At 47.0% G+C, this 14,606-nt stretch overlaps 7 protein-coding genes across 7 annotated transcripts; 3 read left to right on the top strand and 4 right to left on the bottom strand.

Annotated features, from left to right (window-relative positions):
• Positions 1–353: 353 nt before the first annotated feature.
• Positions 354–2,412, top strand: N7466_004762 (uncharacterized protein; the record flags this gene model as incomplete). Its single annotated transcript, XM_057164159.1, has 2 exons — positions 354–396; positions 545–2,412. 2 exons carry the CDS (start codon positions 354–356, stop codon positions 2,410–2,412), a joined length of 1,911 nt encoding a protein of 636 aa, XP_057022840.1.
• Positions 2,413–2,823: 411 nt separating this feature from the next.
• N7466_004761 (uncharacterized protein) lies at positions 2,824–3,334 on the bottom strand (the record flags this gene model as incomplete). Its single annotated transcript, XM_057164158.1, has 2 exons — positions 2,824–2,936; positions 3,010–3,334. The coding sequence occupies 2 exons, from the start codon at positions 3,332–3,334 to the stop codon at positions 2,824–2,826; spliced, it is 438 nt and encodes a 145-aa protein (XP_057022839.1).
• Positions 3,335–4,037: 703 nt separating this feature from the next.
• N7466_004760 (cytochrome and DOMON domain-containing protein) lies at positions 4,038–5,213 on the bottom strand (the record flags this gene model as incomplete). Its single annotated transcript, XM_057164157.1, has 1 exon — positions 4,038–5,213. The coding sequence occupies one exon, from the start codon at positions 5,211–5,213 to the stop codon at positions 4,038–4,040; it is 1,176 nt and encodes a 391-aa protein (XP_057022838.1).
• An 841-nt stretch (positions 5,214–6,054) lies between these two features.
• Positions 6,055–6,586, top strand: N7466_004759 (cupredoxin domain-containing protein; the record flags this gene model as incomplete). Its single annotated transcript, XM_057164156.1, has 2 exons — positions 6,055–6,408; positions 6,479–6,586. 2 exons carry the CDS (start codon positions 6,055–6,057, stop codon positions 6,584–6,586), a joined length of 462 nt encoding a protein of 153 aa, XP_057022837.1.
• Positions 6,587–8,135: 1,549 nt separating this feature from the next.
• Positions 8,136–11,446, top strand: N7466_004758 (NRPS-like enzyme; the record flags this gene model as incomplete). The annotated part of the gene is made up of 3 exons (XM_057164155.1): positions 8,136–8,420; positions 8,488–10,962; positions 11,039–11,446. The coding sequence occupies 3 exons, from the start codon at positions 8,136–8,138 to the stop codon at positions 11,444–11,446; spliced, it is 3,168 nt and encodes a 1,055-aa protein (XP_057022836.1).
• Positions 11,447–11,722: 276 nt separating this feature from the next.
• Positions 11,723–12,561, bottom strand: N7466_004757 (putative 2-hydroxychromene-2-carboxylate isomerase; the record flags this gene model as incomplete). Its single annotated transcript, XM_057164154.1, has 4 exons — positions 11,723–11,926; positions 11,983–12,266; positions 12,333–12,432; positions 12,487–12,561. The coding sequence occupies 4 exons, from the start codon at positions 12,559–12,561 to the stop codon at positions 11,723–11,725; spliced, it is 663 nt and encodes a 220-aa protein (XP_057022835.1).
• Positions 12,562–12,977: 416 nt separating this feature from the next.
• N7466_004756 (alpha/beta hydrolase) lies at positions 12,978–14,473 on the bottom strand (the record flags this gene model as incomplete). Its single annotated transcript, XM_057164153.1, has 5 exons — positions 12,978–13,042; positions 13,113–13,922; positions 13,981–14,181; positions 14,232–14,305; positions 14,364–14,473. The coding sequence occupies 5 exons, from the start codon at positions 14,471–14,473 to the stop codon at positions 12,978–12,980; spliced, it is 1,260 nt and encodes a 419-aa protein (XP_057022834.1).
• Between the last annotated feature and the right edge of the window lie 133 nt (positions 14,474–14,606).

Raw genomic sequence — 14,606 nt, 5'->3', positions numbered from 1 at the left:
CTTTTAAATACAGCGTGTATACCAACTTGACCAATCCTGCTATCCATTCAAATACCAAATACTGAATCTAAGCTCTCTCCTAGGTAATCCTGCCAGGTAAGTACTACCCAGCCTTCCGCATATTTCGGCTGCCGCTGACTACTGACGCCTCAGGCATCAATGTCTGACGTCGTCATCAGAAACGCCGCGCTTTCTCCATCTCCATATTGTTGCCCCGATTTAACTTCCACAATATTTGAGCTTCTGAAAGCGATCAAAGGGTCTTGGTCATCCTATAGCAGTTCTAAATCTACTTGGGAACTCCACGAACCGAGGTGAAACATCAGGAAAGCTCCCCCGCATTTGGCGCAAAAATGGGTGCCGGTCAGTCCACCGAACATAGTGGAGCAACTCCAGGTCAGTATGACAGACATCCAGGAACCCTGAAAGTAAAGCTACTGCTTTACTACTTTAATATGAAGAAGATTACACCAGGCCCTGCTGGTATAAATGTCCTCTTCTCCATGTAAAATGTGCCGGTGGACCCGTACCTGACTGTCAACAGAGGAGCTGAGCTACATTCTTGCGGAACGTTTCGCAACCAAATGTTTCACACCATTAGAGCTTACACATTTCAAGGACAACTTCTTCTCTCGTGCCGCTGAGCAAGGCGGTCTCAAATACTGGAATGAGAAAACATTATCTGATTTCTTGGGTATTCCCGATGGCAGTTTCGCTGCCACTCATGAGAACCCCCTTGATGCGGGACCGGTTTTGTTCCGCATGGTGTCGTACCTTGGTGCTTTTCCCTTCCAAAATACCATGGCTCCGAGTGTGTTGACATTTGACGCAATGGTAAAAGTCGTCGTACTGCTGACCGAGCGTTATGGCAAGGCTTTACGGCGGGGGCGCAAGGATCGAGTGAAGTTGTTGTTTGGGAGCCTTGCCGATGTTGGGAAGAAGGACATAGGGAATGGTGGCGAAGACAAGGATTTGCCTACAGCCGGAGGAGACAGTGCATCTGATGTTCAGAACCATGCGGCTGGCTTCTCAATTGATCAACCTGCGAATGATGATTATGATGAAGATGAAGACGACGATCTTGCCCTTGCTGCGCTGGAGTCGCTTGATGCAATCGAAGTGTTCAAACATGACCATCGAGTTGATCAGACAGTTTACGAAACACGGATTTCTATTGATACATTCCGGCGGCTATTGATGCTGTTGCTCGTTATTGCACCTTTGAAGCCCTTGGAGTCCGTGAAAACATATACCTCGGATTTTGGCCCTGAACGTATTGATGCGATCCAAAGCGAGGCGGATAGTATCATCGGGGCGTTCTCTCCAGAAGAGACCGACGGGGGCATCTCATATCGGGCCTTTGCCAGAACGGTCACATCATCACTGCCGTATCTATTTGATCCTTTGACGGCCTTGTTTGAACATCTTCTTTTTAGTAAGAATCTGAATCTCTCTCGAAAACAACGTGAAGAAGCAGCCGCAGAAGAAGAAACGGTCGAGAAATCCGAGGAGATCCCTCCCCCATCCCCGATCATGCTCCCTGGCAGCTTTGAGTCGAACATTCTGACCCCGACACTCATGTCCCACTTGTCATTCTTCCTACCCTCTGCGTCACCGTCTTTTAATCTCTTTCGCGGTGGCGTTCGTCTCCATCCTGTCTTCTCCACGGCCGCCCATGGCTCCTCGCTCACCTCCTTCGCTCACCACGTCCTGACCTGGCAATCTGCGACTCTCCTCATTCTACAGGGAGTAGTGGAAGGCTCCTCTGAGGACCAAGTAACAATAGGTGCATACCTCCCACAGTCCTGGAAATCCCCCTCGTCGTCCAGTAGCACCTCGAATCATTCCTCCAGCACTTTACCCTACCTCTTCCAACTATCTCCATCACACCAAGTACTTCAGGGCAACACCTCACCCTCTGTTACCCAGAAGTCAAACCTCCCCACCGCCTGGTTCTCTAATCACTCTGGCATTGCAATTGGATGTCAAATCCCTCCCTCCTCCCGCATCCACCACGCCCATCCAAGTCCCCACGGCGCAGGCAGTCTACTTATCGATGTCAATCTCGAATCAGCCGAGCTCCACATTGAGCCAGTCGGTCGCGATGGCGTATTTTTACCCCCTGGCACTGCATCTTCCAATGAGAAAGCGACTAAAACCCGACTGGACTTGTATAGTCTTGAAATTTGGGGTGTAGTCCCAGATCCAGAGATGGCGTCTTCTTCTGATTCAAACTTGAATGCTGTTGATGCACAGCGTGCGAAGTGGGAGTTTGAGGCGCGTGAGGCGGAGAGAAGACGCAATGTAAACCTTAAGGGTGGAGCTGGGGATTCAGCGAAGGAGAGTGCCCGGTGGCTTCTGGAGACAGCTGGGATCATTGGAGACGAAGGGCAACGGTATGGGAATTCGTAGTTCAGGTTCCCACAAAAGTACAGTGGAGCATGCTTGCTACCTAGTATTAATCTGATAAGTGAATTGAATCACATCCTTGAACTTGAATCGTCTCCAGGGCTCAAGGGTGATTTTTATGCCTACCAACAATACTTGACAATCTGGGGAAATCGAGAAAAAAAAAGCATTCTTCAAATGTTATCAGTGACATGGAGAAATTCTATTTAGCAGACGCTTGTTTTCCAACCCAATACCCTTGGAAGCCAATGCAAACCGTATACATAACATACAACCCAATAAATGCTAAGCCAAGTTCGTTTCATGGGCGCATGGAGACCAAATAGAATCCTTCGCACCCCAAAATGCAAAAACGAAACTCGGCCCGAAAGAACAAAAACGTTGAACCCAAGACTCCAGCGCTCAAACTACCTCTCAGTTTGTCGGCAAAGATGGCGCAGTACTCTTATGTTTATCCCGCAGAAAGTCGCAGAGCCTCTCTTTGTCCATCTTATCAATGTGCTCTGAATGTTTTTCCATGTCTAGATCTAAAAAGAACCAGTGTTAACAAACGAGACAACACAAGAGCAACCATCCCGTGAGAAAAAAAAAATCACTTACCTTCTTCTACAGTCTCTTCAACTTCACCTGCAAGATTCCGGATGCGACCTCCCAGACTCTGCAAAGCTTCCCCAGCGGCAGGCACCGCGTTCTCCATGACAGTATCCTTCAAAGCGACGACCTTTTCCCCAGCCACGGCAGTGGCTCGACTTGAGATCTCGGAGATCGAGCTCCCACCCGTCATATTATTGAGCCGGGTTTTCACATCTCCAAGAGCACCAGAGGAATTTGACTCTGACTCTGATTCGGCGATTTGTTCGCCTGTCTCAATTGCATTTGTCTGTTGTTGCGCGTCATTGGAGACAGAGTCGTCGTCCTGGCCCATAGTGTGATATGTGTAGCAAGGTGACTTTCCTTGGGTTCGGGATCGAAAAGACAGGGGCGCACGCGAGAAGGATGTTCGGAGAAAAGGCGACTTCCAGGGCAGGGATCGTAGGGCTGAACTTGACGTAGGGCTGAGGAGAAAGCGTCGTGCTGCGTGCAGGGATTGGCGGGTTCTTCCGTCGGGTTATGACATCGATGGGTGTGGAAGGAGTCCGAGAGATAGCAGAATTGGCCCGTTGGGATCAATCATCGATCGTCGAACCAGGCAGCAGGATCTCGGCTGAGATCATGGCGCATTGGCTTCGTGTCCAAGATGGTGGGGGGATTTCTATTCAGGGCCGCTGATCGTGCCTGGAATGACGTCGCTGGACCCACCGATGTGGATGGTTGCAATTCACGACTTCAACTCCCATTCAAATGCCCTGGGACGCCAAGACGAAGGCGCATCATGATGGATCTTGGCGGAGCGGGATTCCGGAGCTTCCAATGTTTGATTTCATGGTCTGGTTGGGTTATTAAGACTATATGCTCAAGTGTAATAGGAGACTAGGATTATAGATTGAACCCGCCTGGACATATTAATCCATGTATACTTGCACAATGATTATGTGACAAATGTTGTGAGTAGCGACATCAATCCATTCCAAATTAAATAGGTACTAAATACTTAGTATATCATCTTGAAATATTCAAGCTTGTTTCAATCAAGATGGTGCGCTTTGCAACTTTCTGGTGCGGGAAAGAAAAACCACCGTAAAACAGTAGCCAATTCCAACAACCCCGGCAACCACACTATAGGCAATGACTGCCCCAGTAGGAGCAATTGAGCTGCCGATCCCAGTGAGACGGAAACCAAGTCCACCATTGATAATACCAAGAATTATCATAGAACGGCCAAACCATTGATGTAGATATCCAAACAATCCCTTCTTTCCTGAGATACCAAAATAGCGGTGCTGAAGGAAGCCCATGGCAGGTTGGAAAAGAATAAGTGATGGGACAACTATCATTCCAATGATCGGGTGGTAAGTTTGTATTAACTGGAGGTCCCTGGCCATGGAGATACCAAGCCCAAGGCCAGCGATTGCGAGGGCAAGGGTAAAAAGTTGCAAGAAGGCATGGACGCGCACTGCCACAGAAGACGGCAGAATTCGTAGTGCCAGTGCAAAGGAAGGGAAAAGAACAACAAAGACGGTAATCATGATCACCGCATGAGCGATTCTCTTCTTATGCAAAGAAGGAGAATTGTCAGATGAGATGGACTGTCCCGAGCTAGCCGTCGTACTAGAAGAGGCCAAGAAAGGGTTTCCAGATGTACCGCCGGCTGCCTTCTGCAGATTCAGAGATGCAACGCCCGAAGCGTCGTGGATGATGATTGATTCTGATAAGCTGTCGGTTTCAAGCGGGTTTCCATTTTTGAAAGCCCATACCCAAGAACTGGACGAGCTTGTTGGATCTGCGTGCCCAACAGACCATGTAATGCAACTATCGCAGCGAATATTTGCAGTGATTGTTCCATTATTGATCCCGCTGCCTTCCAAAACCGAGAGACGAGCTTGCGAGTTATATAGTGGTTCGACATGCTCCACCAGGCCCAAGCGGGGGGAGACGGTGATATTGCTGCCGTCGGCCGATGCATAAACAACGAATATGTTTGCTCCTTGCATTTGAGATCCTTGGCCCCATGCAAACCACTGGAGTGGACTCGTGGATTTCAGTTGCAAGTAGACAGGACCCTCGCCGGAGTTGGCAGTTTCTTGTGGGATGTTCACAGCGTATGTTATATCATTTTGTCCAGGAGGTGTAAAGGTTTGCAGTTGAGCGAGTGCCCAAGTAATGAATAGAGAGAAGAATAAAGACGAGACGTGTAAGTTTTTCATTATGGCTGTTAGGCTGGTGGGAGGAGCTCTTGATATGGCGTATGAGAAGAGAAACCAAGAACAGGAATATCTTTCAATCTTGCTTTTAAATGGGAATATCTAGTAATACCCGTGAATGGGCTATGTAGCGATTTTCTACCCCCATGCTTCACCCAACCATCCACAAATGGCGCAATAATAATTTCGTATGCAGATAAAGGACGTGAATCAACTATCTCCAAAAAGGATAGAGATGAATTCCTTCATCTGGGCAATGTCTATACTTGGAGAACTTTTCATTGCGGGGAGAGTTTGGGGTCTTTGACATTGATGGTGGCAGTGCTGGGAAGCTAGTAGTGACGCTGACAATGTTACTCGCTAGAATTGATAGGCTACTTTTCAAAACAAAAAACAAAAAGATACGAAAAGAATACGGGAAAGGGTAAGCCAGCTCTCCAGTGATGCTTTGGAGATTTGGAGATTTCAACATTTCTTGCATTTTCTTACATTTTTTTTACGAGGCAGTTTACGTGTACAAAATGAAGGTTTTGGAAACTGCGGGTCAATTGACTGCGAACCAGCAAAGTTGACCAACCTTTCTCCTAATTAATCCAAAAAAGTGGCGACAACCAATAGCCTCTCAGCTTTACAATAACTGGATATGGAATTCATGTTTCTGCTAAACTTTCCCCGGATTTTTGCATTTTCTCTTTCCGTGATAATTGCAAATATGGTTTGTGCCCAACTGTGATATTACGAATGTCTGTATTGAACCAACAATAGGCAGCTTATAAAGAATACGAACAAGGTCCCTTCCATCACGACACTCTCAAGATCTTTCAATGTTCTTTTTGTGAACAAAATGACAGGAATGTTTCAACTCATCTTAGCCTTGTTCTGCTGGCTTCCAGTGCTCAATGCACAGTATGGTGGAGACCAAAGCACCAGTACTACAACCACGGCCCCATCTTCAACTTCGGATACATCTTCTTCAACTTCAGCATCAAGCTCGTCAGCAGTTCATTCCGTTGATGTGGGCGAAGATGGTTTTACTTTTGACCCAGATACTCTCACTGTATCTGCAGGGGATAAAGTTGAATTCCACTTTTATCCGGGAAACCATTCGGTCGCTCAGTCGTCCTTTGCTAAACCATGTCAGCCCCTAAGCGACACAAGTATCTTCAGTGGGTTTGTGGCACCTACTAGTGGTGAATCTGTGAGTCTTGCGGATCCTCTTTAATCCAAAAGCCATGGGGCGTGGCGTTTTCTTACATTTCATGATTTAGGACATGGTTTTTACTCTTACCGTTAACGATACTGATCCTATCTGGCTATACTGTGCTCAGATTGGTCACTGTCAAGCTGGTATGGTTGCCGTCATTAATCCACCGTAAGTGTATCATTGTCCTCAGTATTCCGATTAACAATATTGACTATATTTATTATCCCCAGTGCCAGTGGTAACACTCTTACTGCGTTTAAAGCTGCCGCTGCACTAGTCAGTGGAAGCTCTGAGCCAGCCGGTGTTCAAGGTGGTACCCTAGGAACAGAAAGCGCATCGTCATCGACGGGTAGTAGCTCCAGCGAAAGTACAAGCGCTAGCGAAAGCGGCTCATCTACTTCTTCCGAGTCCAGCTCGGCTACCACTACCTCCAGCCCAAGCACTTCGACTGTGATGACTACCGCTTCAAGCACTTCAAACCCGACCAGCACATCGACGACAAGTCCCACTTCAAGCGAAGGCAAGGTTCTGCAAGCTAGTTGCGTGAGCGTTGCTTTGGTTTTAACTATGGTTGCAGCTATGTTCATGGTTTAGGCATGAGTTGATCGTTGTCTGTGAAGTGTTATGATGCACCTAATCTTGGTTGAAATGTAAACATTTGAACATTGAAGAAGTAATGACTGGATTAAATTGACATGTTTCAAATTGAATAATATCTTTGACCAATCCGAACCGATAACTGTATCTGCTACCAATCTTGTAATTCTTATCGATTTTACGACTTGAATGTTGTGATGTGCGCCTTACATGACCCGATATGGCTACATACATGTGCATGTATGGGTCAAGCGCATCGATCCCATATCGGATGAAGGGATCGTCATCTGTGTAACCACTTGCTGGTGGTGGTGTAGAGGCCATCGCTCCTGGAGTCCACAAATTTAACATTTGAAGGAGACTGCGATACGGCCTTGGGGCTTCGTGAATATCCTATGAAAACCTCTGCTGACTGACTTTGATGTATCTAGGGCGTGAAGCTTGGTTCAGAATACGGCCTCCCGCAGGAGATACCAAGCCTTTTATTCCCAGTTTCATAAGGCTTTTCAAGCCGCCTTGAGCACTTGAGAGTAGCTTATCAATTGATGGCTATAGATCAAAATCCCGATCCAGACATACAGCTTCCGATTCCGGTATTTGAGGTTATACATGACGTATCTAAGGCAGTGGGAGAATAAGAGATTCATTCTGATCTACAATGATCGGGTATGACCACGTTATGCTGTGATACTTCAGGTAAAAGATCACTCTGTATCTCGCCCGTTCTGATTCCCGGGCTCTCGGTTTATGGGAAGAAGCGCTGTTAAATCGAGAATGTAAAACCAACAATGGGGCAAGCTTACCTCCAATCGGGAAGGTGTGACAATCTGCATGGGCCACCTTCCATCTGAAAGCCATTATGCAGAATACGTGGACTCCAGTTAGCTTTCTTCACGATCGGAATTAATTTCTTTTTGCTTAGGATGAAGAGCCCTACTAGGTATGGAAATTCTCATACATAGTATACCTAGTATGTGCATAGTAGTGTAAACAGGCTTATTCAATATGCATGATGGCTATAAAAGCACCCTGCCCAGACATCCACGTTTCCATGTCGCCCATTCTTGAAAGTTCTCGAGGAGGTACTCAGCACTTGAGTACCTGAAGAGCATCCGATCCAAATCATGGGGTCAACAACATCCGAAGGTCGAATCCTTACTCGTGTTTTAGATGAACTGGCGGTCACGAACCCTGATTCTCTCTATTGTATCCATCCTGTCTCGAATGAGAGCAAGCTTGAATGGAACCAGATCACTGTCGAGAATTTTGCTTGGGCAGTTAATCGGCTAGCCTGGTGGATTGATGAGAAACTGGATGGGCAGAAGGGGCAACAAGTCCTTGCCTACATCGGGGCGAATGATCTAAGATACGGGGCGTTTATGCTAGCCTGTATGAAAACGGGCCATGCTGTAAGTTCCCTCGCCAAGCACTAGTACTTGCCTATTCATCTTCTAAACATTTCAACCTATCTGTCAGGCATTATTGCTGTCGACGAGAAATTCTCAATCGGCACAACGACACCTCTTAGAAGCCACCAAGTGCTCTATAATTGTCGATGGGGCTGAAAAGGCGCAGCTCCAACATGCGCTTGATGAACTTGTCACCAGCTGCACTGACATCCCGCTTGAGCGCTGGCAGATTGGATCTATGTGGGATGTCTTCTCATCTGTTCCAGTGGCCCTATACCCTCACAGAGTCTCTTTTGCAAATGTCGAGGACCTTCCCGCAATCATTATCCACAGCTCAGGTACCACTGGCAATCCAAAGCCTGTAGTTTTGACACATGGATATCTCGCTACTTTGGACAATATGCAGCATTTGCCTTTGCCCCCTGGACGCGAGAACGCCCTATGTGCTGTGCGCCGACGGGGTGAAATGCGTTTCTTTTACAGTCCCATGTTCCATTTTATGGGACTTATTTGCATTACCGAGGGCCTGCTTTTCCAAACTCCTTTTTTATTTGCCCCGGATCGTCCTTTGACTGCAAATTTGTTTCATCAGATCATGAGCTCGAGTCATATGCCCATATGGGGAGTTTTCACTCCATCCACTTTGGATGAACTCGTGTCTTCGGAGGAAGGCTTGCAGGCTCTTGCAAAACTTACCGCCATTAATTTTGGGGGTGCACCTATGGCACAGGCCACTGGTCAAAAACTGACGTCTTTGTTCGGTTTGCAAACTATCATTGGGAGCAGTGAGACTAGTTATACACCTGCTTTGCTCTGTGAGGATCCTGCTGATTGGAACTACATGGAATGGGTTCCTGCATTCGATTTGCGCATGGAAAACGTCGGTGACGGACTCTCGGAGTTGATTTTGCTACGCTCGAGTACACGTCAATATCATGGTATCTTCCATTCCCATCCGCACCTCAAGGAGTACCGTACTGGTGACCTCTTTCGGCCTCATCCTTCCAAGCCTGGACTTTGGCGCTACGATGGTCGAGGAGATGATATTATCGTTTTGAGAAATGGAGAAAAATTCAATCCCATAGAAGCCGAGAAGCTTATAGAAGCCCACCCTCTTGTGAAGCTGGCCGCCATTTTTGGTCAAGACCGCTTTCAGGCAACTTTGCTCATTCAGCCTAACTGGGATCAATTACCACCTTCTTGGACCTCCCGGTCTTTGAAAGAAACAATCCGGTCGACTGTCGATAAAGCAAACTCATCTTTGCCAGGCCATGGAAAGATCTTTCAGAGTCATATCGCCTTTACCTCTCGTGATAAGCCCTTTGCATTATCACCGAAGGGGACGCTGCGCCGGCGCGATGTCAGCAAAGATTATGCCGACGTGCTAGAAGACCTCTACAGCTTGCGAGAGACCTTCAATGAGCCTGAAAAAAAGAATCAAGTCAAAGAATTCCCAGGGGAGAGTCTGTCTGAAATACAGCAATGGATAGAAGAACAAGTTGCGCAGATCCTTTCCCGCGATATAACAGACCATGAAGACGATATCATATCCCTGGGAATGGACTCACTGCAAGTAGTCCGCCTATCGCAAGTTTTACAAAATGCTGAACACAAAATGCCCGGTGTTCGTCATCCAAAACAGTGGACAAACGCAATGATTTACGACCTGGCCAGCATCCCAGAATTGGCACAGGCTCTATATCAGCGCATCGATAGCGATGAGCTCCATACCCCACCAGAGAGCATTGAAGGCACTACATGGTCACGAGAAGACACTCTTATCAGGCTCATATGGCAACAGGCACAGTTCCTGGGCTCTGGAGGACTGACTATTGCCTTGACCGGATCTACTGGGGAACTTGGAAGTTACATTTTGAATGCTCTTCTACAAGACCCATCAATCAAACAAGTTTATTGTTTGAACAGATCTACCGATGCGGCAGAGCGACAGGTGACAAGTTTCGAAACGAAGGGCTTGTCAACTGCATGGCTGACTGAAACCTCCCGGGTTCAATTCTGGCAGAGTGATCTACAGGAGGAAAACCTGGGACTCACACCGGACAAGTACAAGTTACTGGAGGAGAACATTGACGTTTTTATTCACAACGCCTGGTCGGTGAACTTCAATCAACCAATTGTCAAATTTGAGTCTCAAATTGTCGGACTCCGGAGACTCCTGACACTGATTGAACACTCAGCACACAACGCAGATTTTCATTTTGTTTCTTCCGTATCGGCAGTCGCAGCTCTATCTGTACCTCCTGATACGGTCATTTTGGAAAAACTCTATGGATCTGCAGGAGCTCTCCGGCAAGGATATGGCGAGTCAAAATTCGTGGGTGAGCAACTTTGCGGTTTGGCTTCCCAGCGTAACGGGTCTCGTATCTCGATTCATCGCGTTGGCCAGCTCGGTGGCCCATCAACTCCCGGGGCCGGCATGTGGAATCCCCGTGATTGGATTCCGTCCTTGGTGCGGTCATCTCAAACAATGCACAAGCTTCCCGATAGCTTGGGCTCTTTTCAAGTGGATTGGTTACCTATTGTATGTCATTGACTCATTCCTTATCATGTTTACTCTTAGGATGCAATATGTCGGTGCTTACTAACGCGTTTTGTAGGATTCTGCTGCACTCATAATGACTGAGATTGTGAAAATCCGGCGCGAAGAACCTCACTCGGAGCTCACGGTGTATCACATCATGAACCCCAGGGCCACAGAATGGAAAAGTCTTGCCGGCGTTGTGGCCAAAGCTTGTAATGCAAGTATCGTTTCTCTTGCTGAATGGGTCCAAGAACTGGAGCTCGCCGCCAGTGAGCGCAAAGACCTTCACGAGATTCCTGCAGCGGGTCTTTTGGAATTCTTCCGCATGCTTGTTGCCCAGCAAAATCATCCCAAACCGAGAATGAGTGTTGGGAATACCCAAAAAGGCTCCGCAACATCATCTGCCGTTCAGCCTGTAAGTGAGCAGTTGATGGAGTTGTGGTTACGGCAATGGAAGGCATGGATTCCAGAATTGGCTATCTAATGGAACATTTGAGCACTTCAGTGGCTCGGCGCCAATTTGCTGGCCCTTCAATGAAAGATGCAGGTTAAGATCTTAAATGTGGATTAAATGTTGCTCTTCATCACATCAGATTTCAAGATTAGTCTGGATCTGAGAGTAGATCAATTTGACCATCGGGCAATATCGATTCTTATCTAACATTGAACGGGCCATGTTGTACACATGCATTTCATGATCGGAGACGGCAGACCATGACCAAGTCAAGATCCACTGAAGACTTAAACACAATACCATCCACTACAGAAGGGCTTTGAATCCAGGATCCCGGCTACGATCCAATCCCAAGAAATCTGCGACGACTCCAATATGATCCACACCCCAAAATCCCTCGCTGTTGCCATTTGCGTCGGTGCACTCGAACCACGGAAGACCAAAAGCACCAACCTTGAAAGCCTTATCTGTGTTGGAATTCAACGTGGCTTTGATATCTGCTTGACCCATCTGAGAATACAAATTTAGCTATTAAGCCCAGAAAAAGGGTAATCGAAAAAACTCACAGCTGATAGAACTTCCTGTGTCGCTTGTTTTCCGAGTAAAGTCTCTAGAATAGGCGTGAAGCCCTCAGATTCTCCGACTTTTGAGTTTCTATCAATCCAGATAGAGCGGTACAGAGCATCGATCACAGAGGGCAATGATGCAGGTGCTTTTTGTGCAATAACGCAAAGGGCACGTTGAACCGGAAGTGTTTTGATTGGGAAGCCGTCAGGCATCTGCTCATGAATCGGAACCGAGAAGTATTTGGCCCATCTTAAACGCTCGTTGTTTGTCCACTGGGCCTTGTCTGTAAAAATGAGATCAGCATACATACTATGCAGTGTTGCTTAAATACGTATAAAATCGGACTCACTCTTGATGTTGATTGGTGGCGTGTTATTACAAGCATGCATCAGACCACCCAGGAATATGGGGACGTAGGTCACATCACATTTCGCGAAAGTCGCTGAGTTCTGGTTTCGGGTTAATAGTGTCTTCAAAGGAAGGTTGAACAAGAATAAAGATACCTTGAGCACGTAGAATGCGATATATGCAAAAGGACTGACGATATCCACATAAAGAGTGATTTTTGGGACAGCCATGGTTGGGCGTGAGTTCCTAATTCTCAGATCAAATCACGCTATGCACTACTAAGTACGTCGAGAGCGACAAGTTCAATCGATGGCTTGTTTTAAGCTCTTGGGGATTCCCCGCAACAAGGGTGGCTGAGTAAGCGTTGCAGCCGAGGTTCGGGAATAACTTCGCTCTGAAGAAGTAAATTGTTGAACATTAATCGTGAACGTTCTTAGTGATAGATTTTTTTTGAAATCGGGATAGAACAGGTCTGTTCAAAGTTTTGTTAAGGCTCCAATGTGACTACTAGTAGAAATTTCTCCGTATTCACATTCTGTGTATTTCTACGCATATTTTGCATGTGATTTCCGAGCTTTGGCTGATTATCCTGAGTAGATTCAGCTTTACCGTTCAATATATCTATAAAGAAAACAAATGAGTCATTTCAATTTTCAAAAGCCCTCAGGACCGCAAGACCTGCAACAGAGGATGAAGCGACCCGGTTGTGACCTAGAATTTCCCCCAAGTTAGCGACATACTCTGAATCCACAAGCAGTATATAACCAGCCAGTTCACATACCTCCGTATCGGATGCGCTCCCACCGAACTCTCTTCACGACCTGTTTTCCATCTGTGCCAAGGAAGCTGTTCTCCCAGACCTGGATCTGGTTGGAGCTGCCGGTTTCAAATTTCTCGAAAGTTATAGCTCCAGGTGCACCCTCGATGTTCTCACCAGTAGCAGCCACCCAAACTCGGCGTCCTTCGTACCACGGGATATCCGCGTCATTCAAGGCATGCACAATCGTAAGATCCAGATCCTTCTGAGAGTACTTCAAACCTGACACATCCGGCTCTGCTGGATTGATACCCGCCAGGCGAGCCACTCTTCCAGCTGTATCCCAATGGTCCACTATGTGGCTGAGCACCCAATTTTGGAAGCGAGGGTAGCCAAGCAATGGCGAGAGCATTGGTGGGGTGAATCCCTTGATGCTATACGACTCAAGTACATTGGAAATACTGCTGAAAGATGCAAGTAGGATGACCCCAGCGAACGGCTCGGCATCCTTGATAGTTGGCTGGATCGCTTTCGGGTCGGGCGATCCATATGCAAAACGCTCGGCGACGGCTGCGGTAACTGCAGTGCCTAGGCTTTGACCCACAATGGCAATTCGTGATGTTGGAATTGACAGGGGGCCCGCTGTAAGAAAGTTAAGTAGGGAGACACCATCAGTAACCAGGCCTTCTTCAGTAGGATTTCCGGTGGATAACCCATATCCACGATAGTCAATCGCAAACACATGAACAGGGTTTTCGGGAGTTGATAGGCCAAGTAGGGTATTGTACCCATTTGGTCGATTGGCAGATCCCAGATGGGCTGCATTTCCATGAACTTTGATTCCTGAGATTAGAATAATTGATCAATGTTTGGAGTCTGGCAGGGGTCTTACAGCTCACCACAACCCTGGAGTTGGGGTTACTGGCCAAAATTTTGAATGCAACGGTCTCTGTGTAGTCTGTTGATGGACCGAATGGTGTATTTTCCATCAGCTCCTTCTCATGCTCGTGCACAAGATGCAGAGGTAGAAGGTGCCAGCCGTAAAGTGTTTCATTGTCGGGCGTCACCAAATTGAATGGTTGAACTTGGGTTTCTGAGGGCAAGTCAATATTTGAATAATGCTAGATTGTCTCAAAAACTTACTTAAGAATCCAAATTGTTCCACTTGATTCAGATTTTGCCAGTAACTTGGGTTGAATTTATGAGCATAGAGAACACTGTACGAACGTCAGCCATGTAACACGATAAATATTCCAACAAAATCTTCAAGCTTACAAGCGTTGAATCTCTGGGAAAGTAACGGCGCATATGAAAAGAACATATAGCAAGCCGCCAGCTGCCAGCGTCCAATAGGCTTTTTTGAAGATGGATTGTAGCTCAACCATGATGCGGGTGTTGTGGAGATGATAATGTCGGTAATTTAATAAGCCTTATCGACGCCAGACCCGCGACTATCGCGTCACGCTTTTTCCCCCTTCCACTTCTGCCGATCTCCGCGCCATTCACCATTGTCATTCA

The sequence above is a fragment of the Penicillium verhagenii genome, assembly GCF_028828195.1.
Source record: "Penicillium verhagenii strain IBT 33310 chromosome Unknown utg000005l_segment0_segment0, whole genome shotgun sequence".
NCBI classification, from domain to species: Eukaryota; Fungi; Ascomycota; class Eurotiomycetes; order Eurotiales; family Aspergillaceae; genus Penicillium; species Penicillium verhagenii.
Note: the sequence above shows the minus strand (reverse complement) of the source record. Positions and strands in the feature narration are given on the sequence as shown.